Source organism: Emydura macquarii, unplaced genomic scaffold (genome assembly GCF_026122565.2).
Source record: "Emydura macquarii macquarii isolate MOO-44397 ecotype Brisbane River unplaced genomic scaffold, CSIRO-AGI_Emac_v2 contig_967, whole genome shotgun sequence".
Taxonomy (NCBI): domain Eukaryota; kingdom Metazoa; phylum Chordata; order Testudines; family Chelidae; genus Emydura; species Emydura macquarii.
The window spans coordinates 1251543-1265772 of NW_027131104.1; the positions used below are offsets into that span (position 1 = coordinate 1251543).

Here is a 14230-nt window from a genome sequence, read left to right on the forward strand (position 1 = left end):
GTTGGGCCCCACTCTGTAGCAGTGCCTGGGATTCTTCCGTCCTAAGTGCAGGACTCTGCACTTGTCCTTGTTGAATCTCATCAGATTTCTTTTGGCCCATTCCTCCAATTTGTCTAGGTCACTCTGTATCCTATCCCTACCTTCCAGCATATCTACCACGCCCCCCAGTTTAGTGTCATCAATGAACTTGCTGAGGGCACAATCTACCCCATCCTCCAGATCATTAATGAAGATGTGGAACAAAACCAGTCCCAGGACTGACTCCTGGGGCACTTCACTTGATACCAGCTGCCAAACAGACATTGAGCCGTTAATCCCTACCCACTGAGCCCAATGATCTAGCCAGCTGTCTACCTGCCTTATAGTCCATTCATCCCACCCATACTTCTTTAACTTGCTGGCAAGAATACTGTGGGAGATTGTATCAAAAGCTTTGCTAAAGTCAAGGTATATCACGTGCACAGATTTCCCTACTTCCACAGAGCCACTCACCTCTTCATAGAAGGCAATCAGGTTGGTCAGGCATGACTTGCCCTTGATGAATCCATGCTGACTGTTCCTGATCACCTTCCTCTCCTCCAAATCCTTAATATCTGGCCCCTTGTTTAAGACTACCATTAAAGTGCAAACATTGGGCCAAATCCTGAAGTCCTTACTCAGATTTTACTCAGACAATACCCACATTGAAGCCAATGTATTTCACCTTACATAATATTACCAATTATCCCAAATTATATAAAACATGCTTATATTAAAAACTGCTAATTCCTGAGGAAAAAGCTATATAAACTGTTGTACTAGTTTATTTATAAATCCACCCAAAGTTGTTGTAATCTATTCTGCCTAATTCACTGCAATATCTTTCTATAATCTAATAAAATCCTCCCCACTGTCAGATCTTAGCATGGATTTTCTTAAAAGATTCTCAGGTTTGTTCACTGTAATGATACATATTTGCTGAAATATTTTTACAGCAGCATTAAGAATGTTGTATATTCTATATCCTGATTTTTGTTTCTTTTAAACAAGAAAGTTGCAAAAATCCATCTTTTCTTTCTATGATATCTCTCCTCTTAACGCTGGTTTTGCCAATAATGCACAATCAGGATTAAAAATAATGTATTTTCTTTTCTACTTTGTGTAAGTGGCAGCATTTTCCAGCATCTCCAGTCCTCCTCTTCAAAAGGTGAGACATTATGAAGCTCTTTGCTCAAAAGTAACAACACTTGAGTGTTAAACTCTGAGACAAGAAGTTCTCCATGTTTAGAAACAGTAGTCTTCATCTCAAAAATACCCTAAAGCAGATATTGACATAAAATGGAAAGGAATTAGTTGCTAAAAAAGAAAGGAAACATTTTAAAGATTGTTTTTGCTGACTCATTCTAACCTCCATATCACCTTCATAAAAATGAAGCATCAGTTTTGTCTACACATACTTTAATGTGGACCTGAACCGAATGTTAATTTTTTAGCAGAACAGTGATTTTTGAAAATGAAAGAACTATCTTTCTGTAAAGTGATTTCACAAAGATATGTGTGAAGGGGTGTGTGTGTGTGTGTGTGTATGTGTGTATGCATCTCTTTTTGTCATGAATATTTTGAATTTTTAAAAGGTAATCAATATATACTATGATAATTCTTATATATGATACAAGTTTATATTGCCTGAATTTAAATATTCAATAAGTAAATCAAGCTATATTAGCACTTGATTATACAGTAACAATGTGTTTTGCATACCAGTCAATTGGATTTTGAATAATCTATGCATAAAAGTATTTAATGCAAAGAGATTTTATTGCAAGATTAAATATGTCTCTTAATTGTCTTTCAACACAATCATCTTGTTTTCAGAGCATTAAAAGAATAATAAAAGTCCCAGACACCTGTGTTAACCATATGTTTTCTTTTACAGTAAGTTTTCCCTATGAATAATACAACATGAACACTTCTATCATCTTTAATCCAAGGGGAAAATAGCAATAAACCAGATCATAATACATCTTTTAACCAGAAGGTTAATAAAATACAATATCATTGTTAATATTATTTTGTCTTGACTTCATGCTGAGTCTACAGAGTTCCTCCCCTCCTCCCAGAAAAACGCTTAGCAAAATTAATAGAATGCATTTAGAATCCTTGATTGGTTCAATTACACTAAAACCTTCTCCCTATTCTTGTCATATACAACTGCAAATAGGTTAAACTGTGGATCTAACAGGTTCTGTTTGCAAATGCAATTCAGCAGATACTTTGGATAATTCTGACTTCCTTACTCCACTGACTGCAGTGCTGCAGTCCTATGACAACATCATATTAATGAGCTAACTGTGGTACAGTGTTCCATGTGGTTTGCAAAGTTTAACCCTGTCCCTCAGACTTTTCTAGCTGTACACAGAGACAAAATGCTGCAGCATTTTAAATGTCATTTCATACACAAGCCTAAAAATAAGAAGGTAATTAGTGAACACAGTTTTGCCTTTCCAATTTTACAGATTTCTGAATAGAAACAGGCATACATTTTCAGGGGCTACAATAAGGAAGGAATTCAGAAACCATTGATCTTTTTAAATTCTAGCATCAGCAATGATTTCTCCCTGTAATTAACTATTTAATTGCCTGTATAGCTGTGATACATCCAAGAATGCAAAGTCCATTGGATGCTAGCTAGTCACCATAGTGTACCCATCAAAAACTACACTGTGCCACCAAAACATAAGTATTAGCAAATCTTGACAGAGAAAATAAGCCAGGCATTATGGGGGTTTTTTTAAATGTAGATAGATAGACAGATCTTTGAAAAAAAAAAGCCAAGAACTGGAAAATGAAGAAGAAAAGACTTCAGATTCATGGGGATTTTTAAACTCTTGTTTATCACTACCAATTACAAATGTGGATGCTCTATCCATGCAATGGTTACATACTAAAATGCAATCAACTTCCTTCTGCAGAAGTTCACATTTATCATTTATCCCTAAAAATCAAAAGCCACTACTGGTGCTTTTCGATTATCATAAAGCAGCAATCCAATTTTCCCATGAATCCACCCAGACTTCTGTGCTCTTTACCAAGGCATTTTTGACCTTCAAATGTCAGACTGTTGTTGGGGGTTTGTTTCTTTTATCCCATCTTCTCCCTGCCCACCCCGCTCCCTGTGATTCACCTTGTGCTAAGAATTGTACAGCTGTGTGTTATAGGAAAGGACTTCAGGAGGGATCATCTGTTCACTCTCTGCTCCTTTCTGCTACTCTGCATTGCAGATGGAGCCCCAGCTTCACAGTCGCACGCTGCTCATTTCAAACAAACCGCACAATAGCTAGGCTTTATTATAGGTGCGTGGGGGGAGAGGGGGAATCACCGCACCAGACAAACCACCCGGAGACTCGTTTTTTATTCTGCACAGATGTCCCCTTCCATCGCGGCTCTGGCTGCCTGTGCCGCTGGCCTTGGTGCTGAAGCCGCCATAGCGGCTCTCTTAGACACGCACAGACACACACATACCTTACCTGCCTCCCTAACGTATTCAGTGGGCTCTCCCCCAAATCTAAGGCAGAACGCCTGCCCGGATCCCCCTTGGAGAAACCCAGCGCCCCCGCCCACACCACCCTGTGCAGCGTAGTCTCCGGGCGGGCAGCCTGTCGCTGTTCTTGTGCAGGGAGTGAATGGGCCCTGCTCCACGGCGCTTTGCTCCATGCAGTCCGGTGGAAGCGAGGGAGGGGAGAGGGAAGCTAGGAAGGGGGGCGGGGGGAAGAGAAAAAGGAAGAGAGGGAGGAATGTGTGGGGAGGGGAGATGAGGAAGGATAGAAGAAGGGGGAAGAGCTATGGGGAGGGGAGGGATGGAGGAGGAGGGGGAAGTAGGTGGAGAAGGAAGAAAGACAGACAGACAGACAGACAGGCAGAGCAGAAGAGAGGGTCTGGAGCAGGGGGAGGAAGAAGTGGCTGAGGATGGGAGGGGGCGGCGGCTGGGAGGAGGGCCATGGGGCGGCGGCTGGGAGGAGGGCCATGGGGCGGCGGCCGGGCCTATGGCTGCCACGTGTCGCCTGCCTGGCCCGCCCCCCTTTCCCCCCGGAGCAGGGGGCTGAAGCAGCCCGGGCTGCGCTGCCGGCCCGGCTGCGGTATATAAGGGGCGCGCAGAGGCAGGAGCCGCGCTGTGAAAGCCGCGCACATCCCCGTCTTCCAAGATGAGCTACACGCTGGACACGCTGGGCAACCCCTCCTACCGGAGGGTGGCCGAGAGCCGGGCCACCTACAGCCGGGCCAGCGCCTCCCCTTCCAGCGGCTTCAGGTCGCAGTCGTGGTCCCGCGGCTCGCCCAGCACCGTCTCCTCCTCCTACAAGCGCCCCGGCCTGGGCGCGCCGCGCCTCTGCTACGGCTCCACGGCGCTGAGCTCGGCGGAGAGCCTGGAGCTGAGCCAGTCCTCGCTGCTCAACGGGGCCGGCGACTTCAAGCTGAGCCGCTCCAGCGAGAAGGAGCAGCTGCAGGGGCTGAACGACCGCTTCGCCGGCTACATCGAGAAGGTGCACGGCCTGGAGCAGCAGAACCAGGCGGTCGAGGCGGAGATCGCCGCCCTGCGCCAGAAGCAGGCCGGGCGCTCGCGGCTGGGCGACGCCTACGAGCAGGAGCTGCGGGAGCTGCGCGGCGCGCTGGAGCAGGTGAGCCACGAGAAGGCGCAGCTGCAGCTGGACTCCGAGCACGTCGAGGAGGACATCCAGCGGCTGAAGGAGCGCTTCGAGGAGGAGGCCCGGCTGCGCGACGAGACCGAAGCCACCATCCGCGCCCTGCGCAAGGACGTCGAGGACGCCTCGCTGGTCAAGGTGGAGCTGGACAAGAAGGTGCAGTCTCTGCAGGACGAGGTGGCCTTCCTGCGGGGCAACCACGAGGAGGAGGTGGCCGAGCTGCTCGCCCAGATCCAGGCGTCCCACATCACGGTGGAGAGGAAGGACTACGTGAAGACCGACATCACCTCCGCCCTCAAGGAGATCCGCAGCCAGCTGGAGTGCCACTCCGACCAGAACATGCACCAAGCCGAGGAGTGGTTCAAGTGCCGCTACGCCAAGCTCACCGAGGCGGCGGAGCAGAACAAAGAGGCCATCCGCACGGCCAAGGAGGAGATCGCCGAGTACAGGAGGCAGCTGCAGTCCAAGAGCGTCGAGCTGGAGTCGGTGAGGGGCACCAAGGAGTCCTTGGAGAGGCAGCTGAACGACATCGAAGAGCGCCACAATAACGATCTCACCACCTACCAGGTAAGGGACCCCGGGGCGGTGGGTGCCGGGGCAGAGGGGGCCATGCAGACGGCCACACGCAAAAGGGCCCGCGCCAGGGCAAATGCAACCGGAAAGCAAAACAAGCAAAAAAAAAAAAAAAAAAGAGTTAGCTCTGCCAATGCAAAATTAACTGCCGGATGCAGAGCTAAGGTGTGCAGGGCAGGGGTGCCTGCAGGATGCAGCACCGCCGAAATGCAAACGTGGCTTGGGCAAAACCAACAGTACCTGCCAGGTGCAAAAAAGAAATAAGTAACAAAAGAAAAAGAAAAGACAAACTGGGCAATGCAATCGGAAAGTCTAGTATCAATGTTCAGTGCTGGTCTCAGCATTTTCACTCACTTTGCTGACCACTCGTCCCTCTGATGGTAAAATATTTAGTCCATAGAATCTCTTTACAAAGAGTATTTTTAATATTTAAAATATTCCCTTATGAGATTATTTTTAACCATTCTCTTAGAAAACACCCTCCATTCCCCGGCCTCAATTTACTATGCACTTTTAACCATAAGGATATAGTAAATGACCTTATTTTATCAGAGACGTTTAACAGTTTGCAAATGTATATTCTACATTTTGCTGTTGACTAGTCATAAACTAGTCTGACCAAGATTTTGAAATTTCTATATATTTAAAGTTTTTAGAATTTTTAAATAATTTAAAGTTTCTGTATCTATTTTTAAAAGCTTTTAACTCTTTACAGTAGTTTACTGATAGCTAATAAATATCTTAAAAGATAAGGGGAAAGTTAAAAGGTTAAACCTATTGTTCTTGCAGTGGTAATACTCTATTATAAGGACTTTTGCCTGAGTAAGGACTGCAGGATCAGGCCCCACAAGCTTTATTGTAATGCACAATTAGTTATGAAATGATAGGCCTAATTCAGATGTCCAGTGAAGGCAGTGAGATCTTTTGTGCTCTTATCCCTTTCTTATATTAGCCCTGGATTATAAGAGTGGGCTTTTAAAAGGCTTCCTTACAGAACTTTTTCAGTGCTGCTATTAAGATACAGAATAGTGGCTAATACTGTTATCTGGGTAGGGATGCTTTTCGGTTGCAAGTATAATTATGTTATGGGAATTTTATGTGTCTATTTCAGGACACGATTCAGCAGTTGGAAAACGAGCTGAGGGGTACAAAATGGGAAATGGCACGTCATTTGAGGGAATACCAGGATCTCCTCAATGTCAAGATGGCTCTCGATATCGAAATTGCTGCATACAGGTACCATAGGAATGCTGCGGACGTGTCTGGAATACTAATTGCACTGCAGATGCTGCTGGATCCAACCAACCTCTGCCCAAAAAGCTTGTATCATCGGCAAGGATTTTTTCCTATAAGCATTAAACAAATGCAGGAATAGACAGTCGGCCAAATTATTAGCACTTTTTCAAATCTGTGCAAATTCAAGAACTCTTCATATTAAGAAATCTTTCTGAGTTAATAATTGATCCTGCTCTGTGAAAGTCAAAGGCAAAACTCCCATTGACTTCACTGAGATAGGACCATTAGCTGCAATCCAATGGTTCTATAATGCAGCATGCTGTTCTTGCATTGTTTACAAAAATAGGAAGCAGATGAGAGATTTAATCCATAATTATTTTATTTCACTTCACTTTGTACGTGTCGAGCAAGCAACGTGTGTAGTTTTAATGCTCTCTTGTAATTTTAGAACACATCAGATGAAGACTGTTAATCTGCACATTGCAAAATACTTTCACTTTTCTTTCTTAACTTTACTACAGTATCCTCTGTGAAGTAACCTTGGAGCAGGGACGCAGCTTGCTATTGCTGTCATCTGGCAGGATGGGTTTTTTTTAGCATCTTTTGCATCGCTTTTGTAACTGTTGTTTGCCAGTTTTATTTTTTAAACGAGGCACCATAATAAATAAATAAACTGACTGCAACAGCCACTTTAAAATAAAATGTGAAAGAAGTGCTGGTTTTCTGGGTCAGAGGAATAGATGGGGAAAATGCATTTCTGAACATAAATAACATCAAAATAGACTATTTGAAAGCAAACATCTTTCGGACCCTGCAGAGTGCTGAGGTTGTTATCAAATATACAGAGAGAGAATGGACATCTTATTTTATTTTATTGCCAAGGTTAACATGCTTTCAAACTGATGAATATACTATGGCTGGGAGTTTCAAATCATATAAGGGATTTGGATGCCCAAATGAATGAGAAATATGGATTCAAATGCCCTAGTTGGCTTTAAAGATCTAAGCTATAATATTTATATTTTAAACATATAGGGCCCAATCCTCAGCAGCTCTAAATTAGCAGAGCTCCATTAAAATGAATGACGATGCTGTGAACTGTGCTGATTTACATGAGGTTGAAAATGTGGCCAATGCATTTTTATTATAGCAAAAACGAGAGTCCTGGGGCACCTTAAAGACTAACAAATTTCTGCGGGCATAAGCTTCTGTGGGTGCCCGCAGAAATTTGTTAATCTTTAAGGTGCTACAGGACTCCCGTTGCTTTTGCTGTATACAGACTAACACGGCTACCCCTCAGGAATTTTTATTATAGTTTCACAAGACAAAAAACTTCATGATCAAGTGTAACTATCACCAGCTTTAAACCAAGCTAAGAAAAACTGTGTGCGGTATGCAGCACTTAGATATTTCAGTGATGGGCATAAGGTGCTTGATCCAACACCCACTGAAGTCAGTGAAAAGACTGACTTCCACTGACTTCAACGGACATTGCATCAGGCTCTGTAGAAGCATGAACAGCAGATATTTTCACCATACTTAGCATATTCCACATGCTTGAAACACCTTTCTAATTCTGTTAGACACTGCTGACATGGCAGATATTTTACATGTTAATTTTCTCTCCTCTTTATTTCCCTAGGAAACTACTAGAGGGTGAAGAGACAAGATTCAGTGCCTTCTCGGGAAGCATTACTGGTCCCACATTTACACATAGGCAACCCACAGTCACAATATCATCTAGTAAAATACAGAAATCAAAAGCTGAACCACCAAAGCTAAAGGTCCAGCACAAATTTGTAGAGGAAATCATTGAAGAGACAAAGGTGGAGGATGAAAAGTCGGAAATGGATGATGCCCTGGCAGCCATTGCAGAGGAACTGGCAACCGGTGCCATGCAGAAAAAACAGAAGGAAGAAGAGGCAGAAGAGGAAGAGGAAGAAGCAGTGGAAGAGAAAATTGTAGCTAAGAAGGAAGCTCCAGTGGAAGCAGCTGCACCCAAAGCTGAAGAAGAAGAAGAAGAAGAAGAAGAGGAAGAGGAGGCTGCAAAATCTGATGAAGCAGAGGAAGGAGGTTCTGAAAAAGAAGAAGAAGAGGAAAAGAGTGAAAAGGAAGAGGCTAAGCAAGAAGGAGGAGATGAAAATGAGGCTGAAGCTGATGAAGAAGAAGCTGAGGCTGAGACCAAGAAAGAAAAGAAACCTGAAGAGAAGAGCAAGGAAAAGGCTAAGGAAGAGGAGGCTGCAGTGGAAGAGAAGGTGGAAAAAGTGAAAACGTCATTACCAAAATCTCCACCTAAATCTCCACCTAAATCTCCCACAGCAGAAGAGGCTGAGGAAGAACAGAAGGAATCAGGAGAAGAAGCTGAAGAAGGAGATAGTGAAGAACAGAAAGTGGAGAAGGAAGGTAAAGAGGAGGAAGCAAAGGAGGCAAAGAAGGCAAAATCTCCAGAGAAGCCAGGATCACCAGAAAAACCAGCATCCCCAGTGAAAGAAGAACAGGCTGTGGTGAAAGAAACCATCTCGGTCACACAGGTAACAAAAGTCCATCTAGAGAAAGAGTCCAAAAAGAAGGAAGGGAGCAGTGAAGGAGAGGAAAGTGAACCGGCCCCCAAGAAGTCCACGAAAGAAGACATTGCAGTGAATGGAGAGGTGAATGAGAAAGAGGAGGAGGAATCCAAAGAAAAGGAAGTTGAGGAGGAAGACAAGGGCGTGGTCACCAATGGCCTGGATGTGAGCCCGTCTGAAGAGAAGAAAGGGAAGAGCGAAGAGAAAGTTGTGGTAACCAAAAAGGTGGAGAAAGTCACCAGCGACAGTGGAGACAGTACAACAAAATACATCACCAAGTCTGTGACCGTCACCCAAAAGGTAGAGGAACACGAGGAAACATTTGAAGAGAAAATGGTGTCCACGAAGAAGGTTGAGAAAGTCACTTCACATGCTGTAATAAAACAAGTTAAAGACAGCGATTAAAAAATAGTAATTAAAAAAAAAAATAAAAAAGAGCTTGGGTCGGTGCAAAAGGTTAAGCCATATGACAGCTGCAAAATGCATGTGAGTGACAGCTTTAAAGCAAAACAGGTTCTCTCATGGAGTCTCCAGATACACTGTATTTTACTTTTTTGTGCAATATCGGGGGTGGGGGGAAGGGAAATGCATGCAAGCTCAAGATGTGCTCCCTCCACAGAACTTGGGGAATTAAATAAATAAATAAATACATAAATTAAATAAATGCATGAGGAAAGAAAGCTTTTGAATTCCCTAAACTGTCAGAGGAACACATCTGAGGGATGTCTTAAGAGGTATTATGCAAAGAACCAACTGAGCCAAAAACAAACAGAAAAAAAAAATAATAATCATGAAAAAAACAGAATTCTCCTAGCCTTAAAAAAGCTACTTATGAATAATTATGTTTACCTCACTGGTGCAATTAAGATGGACTTTTGTTCATGGGAGAACCTAGTTGACATTCACAGTATGCAACCTTTTGTTGTTCGATGTAGAACCGTCACAGCAGTACTTGCTCAATAAAGGTCATATTGGAAACCTGCCTTGCTCTGTGGTGTTTCTCTACTGAGTAGAATCAGCCTCCAGGTTTTTTTATATACAATATTCAACATTAATAGTAAATTAGCCATAGTTTACAAATTTCTTGGGCATTTTGCAATCTTCTTTACATTTCCCAACCACTGGGAGATAGCTTAGAAAAAAGACAGTTTTCAAAAGAACAAATTACTTGTAATTTTACAGGTAAAGGTACTTTGTTCTTCTGTAAACTGTATTTTTTTCTAAGCTATCTCGCCATGGTTGGGAAATGTAAAGAGGATTGCAAAAGTATATTAAAGTATCTAAGCTTCTTGAAACAAACATTTAACAATCTGATCCAATGGCCATTGGAGACACGGGGAGTATTTCCACTGAATTCAGTGGATGTTGGATTGGAACTCACATGCTTGTAAAGGGGTGAAGATTCACAACCCTACAAAGTGAAGGTCTTGGTTTGGGTCCTATCCTGAAAATCTTACTTGTGTGAGTCGGCCCCGTCACCCACACAGAACTATTTGGGTAAGTAGAGTGATGTTTTAAAGCATGGATAGGAGTAGTTTTAGACACTACCCCTGTCTGTAGGGACCATCTTAGGGGTAGAAAAGAGTCCCTAGGGCCCACACAGTCCTTCGCCTTTTTCTGGAGACTGCCACCAACTGAGCTAGTAGTGATTGTGTTGGCTTTTGGAAACAGGCACTTGTCCATTAATAAGTGGACTGAGAACCATCTATCCATTTCACAAAGGCCTCCAAATAGCCATCAAAAGGCAGTGACTTCTGATGGCTACTGTTCTAGCCATGATTCAGCCCATCAGCTTTATAGGTGGCTATCTCCTTTACCAAATCCCTAAATTCATCTGCTCCCCGATTCATATCTGAGACTGGCTGTTGTCAGTGCTAAACACCATTACAAAATTCAAAATTTAAGAGTAATTAAACCCTCTTGGAAACAGAAAACTGCCCCATGGACAATGTTGACATTAAATATAATTGTTTACTTCTAAACAGTTGTTCATTTAAAAAAATGATACTAATGAGATTATTCCAGACACACAACTCCAATTAGCTATTGTCCTGATGACATCATCTATGACTCAGATATAAAACTGAAATGAAAACATCAATTTCAGTCCACTAAAATGAGAACAAAACATGGGATTTTTCAAAGGGGCTCATCATTGACATAATTCTGCTTCCATTAAAGTCAAGAAACCATTAAACTTCAACAGGAGCAAAGTTAAGAGCAATGACCCTCAGAATCCCAACCTATATAGAAAATAGAAATTCTAATACACAATAAAACAATAAGAAGATAAAAACAAAAGAACAATATAAACTGGACCTGACTCTCCAATACTTTGCACCTTGTGTGGCCAATGAGACTTGTGTAAAGTGAGTGGGAAACATTCCCACTCTGATTTTACACCTATTTTGCACACGTGTAAATTGTTGTTATTTGTATTACTGTCGCACCTAAATGACTACACAAGGTCCAAGACAGGGGAGAATTAGGCCCATGAGCTCTTAAAAGCTTAATTAATAAAAGAGAGATTTTAAACATTCACAGATTTTAAAAAATGCTGAATTGATATAAATCAACATAACTCCATTGAAATCAGTGGAGCACCTTCAATTTACTCCAGCTAAGAATCTGACCAAATATGTCCTATTATGAGATAAATCATATATTCAGTCTAATCAATGCTTTTCGGGAATTCAGATAAAGAGTACTGCTTGTTTCCTATTACCTTCAAATATCACTTACATTATAGAAGATTTACAGTATCACCAGAGAAAAGAATTGCCCATCTTTTTTTTAGCTGTCTGGATTCAGAATGAGAAGCATTCTGAATTCCATTGGCTAAACATAGTGCTGATCAAAAATTAGTGATTTGCATATGTCTTCTTGGGGGTTTAATTCTTTACTCTATCAATTACTGAAATTAAAATAGTTTTTTAATTGAAGCAGATGTGTGTGTTCGTAGCTGAAGGAAATATAAAATGTCCACAGCGGAGAAAATCTTTCAAATAAATCTAAACCCCTTTGTGTAGCAAAATAATGAATGTTTCTCCTGCTGTTATCATTAATGAAATCTCTGCTCTACAGATTGCTGGATGACTGATGTTTAATTAAAGCAAAACATTAGCAAATTAAATGGCAGCCACTCAATAGCCAGCTTATTCATAAAAGATGTATCTATATATATTGGCTTAAAAGCACAGACTTGTGCAGTTCACATATATAAAACTGCGCTTTTATGCATAAGATATCAACTAGCAGAACCTCACAGGTCTGTTCTTTAAGCCATTCAATATTAATGAAGAATGGTATACACCCATATCTAACTTCCACTAAGTTAATGGAAAAACTCTCATGGATTTTAATTGGAGTTGAACTGGATTCATAGAGGGCAAACATCAGTCTACTGCACCACTATCATTTAGCTACAATGGACCAATGCTGTCAGTTACACCAGAGTAAATCTGAAGAAATTCTTTCAACTTCTTTGGAATTATTCTGGATTTCTTCTGGTGTAAATTAATGCAGATGTCGGTCTGCAATTAAATTTACATTACGGGCCATATTTTCAGCTGAAGTAAATCAGCATGGCTCTGTTTAAGTCAGAGCTGAAAATTCTGGGCATTATAACTAGTTACAAGAGATGACTGTCCATGAATTTTTGAGTGAGGTCTGCACCTCTCAATGAGCCTTGTGCATTTTAGATTTTTCCCCAGTCATTCTTTGGTGCCATAAGAACATTTGTCTTCTCTCTATGGTCCTTTGGTCACCAATTGTTCAAATAAAGTTATCTGTAGGTGCCATATACATGTAAAATAAGTGAGTAGTTCTACTGAAGTCAAGGGGATTATTCACAGTGTATAAAGTTAAGGATCTGCATAAGTCTCTGTAGTATCAGGGCCTAATGATGCTCACCATATGAGATTAGTTCGATTTTGAACTCAGTTCTAGTGGACTTGTACAGGTGTATCTAGAGTCACAAACTAGCCCAATATTTTTTGTGTCATGCCATCTTCCACAATTATGATATCATATAAGTAGATGGGCAAATTCTGATGATTAGTATCGTAGTTGTTTATATTATGATAGCACCCTAGAGGCTCCATCTGAGAGTAGGGCCCCAAGGTTCTGTATATAAACAGAGTAAAAGACGATCCCTGACCCAAAGAGTTTACAACCTAAACAGATAAGACAGACAAAAGATTATTAACCCCATTTTGCAGATGGAGAAATGAGACATTAGATGACTTGCCTGAGGGAATCACAGAAAGATGTCAGTGGAATCCAGGTCTCCTGAGTCCTCATCCTGTGCCTTATCCACAAGACCATCCTTCTAAAGGTCTCTGAGAAGCCACCGACTTTGTAAAATTAGGATGTGAAAAACTGTGTGAAGGCACAACAGTGCGCTCTCAGCCCGTGGGGACCGAGAGGCAAATGGGATTAAACAGAATTTTATTAAGTGAAAGTGAGTTACACTGTGGTTCTCTCATGTCGATTTGTGCTGTAACACAGGGCCGGTCTTACAGGTGGGCTGCGTGGGCAACTGCCCAGCAATCTGTGGCTAGGGGATCTCCATGGTCAAGAGGCAAGGAGCGGGACAGGCCTGGGGTGCAAGGCGGCCGAAGGAAGCTCAGTGTAAGGAGGATGGATAGGCAGCTGCAGGGGGGAGAGGTAGGGAGCCTACAGAGGCAGTGGGGGGCTAGGGGTGATGGTGGGGTAGGGAGCCCAGAGAGGCAACATGGGACAAGGGGGGCCAAAATACAAGTTTGCCCAGGGCACCATTTTCCCCAAGGCTGGCTCTTTTGTGATAGCACCACTGTGCTAGGCATTGTGCAAAGGCACAACAGACAGTGTCTGCCCCCAAAGAACTTACAATCTAAGCAGACAGTCTTTTCTACCCGCCGTCTTTGTACCCTCAGTGCCAGTGTCAGCTGCTCTTGCAGCAGTCTCTCGAGAGGTCCCGGCTTTCTCTCAATTGGTCTCCCTCTACTCATCTCCAATTAGCCCAATCAACTTAATCTAAACTGAGTCAATCAGCCCTTAAAATCCAGGGTTTGCCGTCTTCCTTTGTCTCCCTGTCATTTCCTTAGAGGCCGTCTGTCCTAGAGCTGCTGCCCCTCCCCTGTCCTAAGCCTTTCTACCTCCTTACCTCACTCTCTTCTCCTTCCTTTATAGCTGGGTTCG

General features: G+C 42.7%; 1 protein-coding gene and 1 long non-coding RNA gene across 2 annotated transcripts; one reads left to right on the forward strand and one right to left on the reverse strand.

Annotated features, from left to right (window-relative positions):
- Positions 1 to 1108: 1108 nt before the first annotated feature.
- Positions 1109 to 14137, reverse strand: LOC137150068 (uncharacterized). Its single transcript, XR_010918894.1, has 3 exons — positions 13920 to 14137; positions 13299 to 13429; positions 1109 to 1295 (listed from the first exon to the last, which is right to left on the reverse strand). It is a non-coding gene; the product is annotated as an uncharacterized lncRNA (long non-coding RNA).
- On the forward strand, positions 3953 to 10031 carry NEFM (neurofilament medium chain). The gene is made up of 3 exons (XM_067543710.1): positions 3953 to 5243; positions 6361 to 6485; positions 8128 to 10031. The coding sequence occupies exons 1-3, from the start codon at positions 4182 to 4184 to the stop codon at positions 9452 to 9454; spliced, it is 2514 nt and encodes an 837-aa protein (XP_067399811.1). The 5' UTR covers positions 3953 to 4181; the 3' UTR covers positions 9455 to 10031.
- Positions 14138 to 14230: the final 93 nt, after the last annotated feature.

What these genes read in the sequence shown, in the direction of transcription:
- NEFM (XM_067543710.1), top strand. Translation starts at nt 4,182, where the DNA reads ATGAGCTACACGCTGGACACGCTGGGCAACCCCTCCTACCGGAGGGTG. An exon ending in ACGATCTCACCACCTACCAG is followed by an intron (nt 5,244 to 6,360) that starts GTAAGGGACCCC and finishes TGTCTATTTCAG; the next exon opens with GACACGATTCAGCAGTTGGA. An exon ending in ATCGAAATTGCTGCATACAG is followed by an intron (nt 6,486 to 8,127) that starts GTACCATAGGAA and finishes TTATTTCCCTAG; the next exon opens with GAAACTACTAGAGGGTGAAG.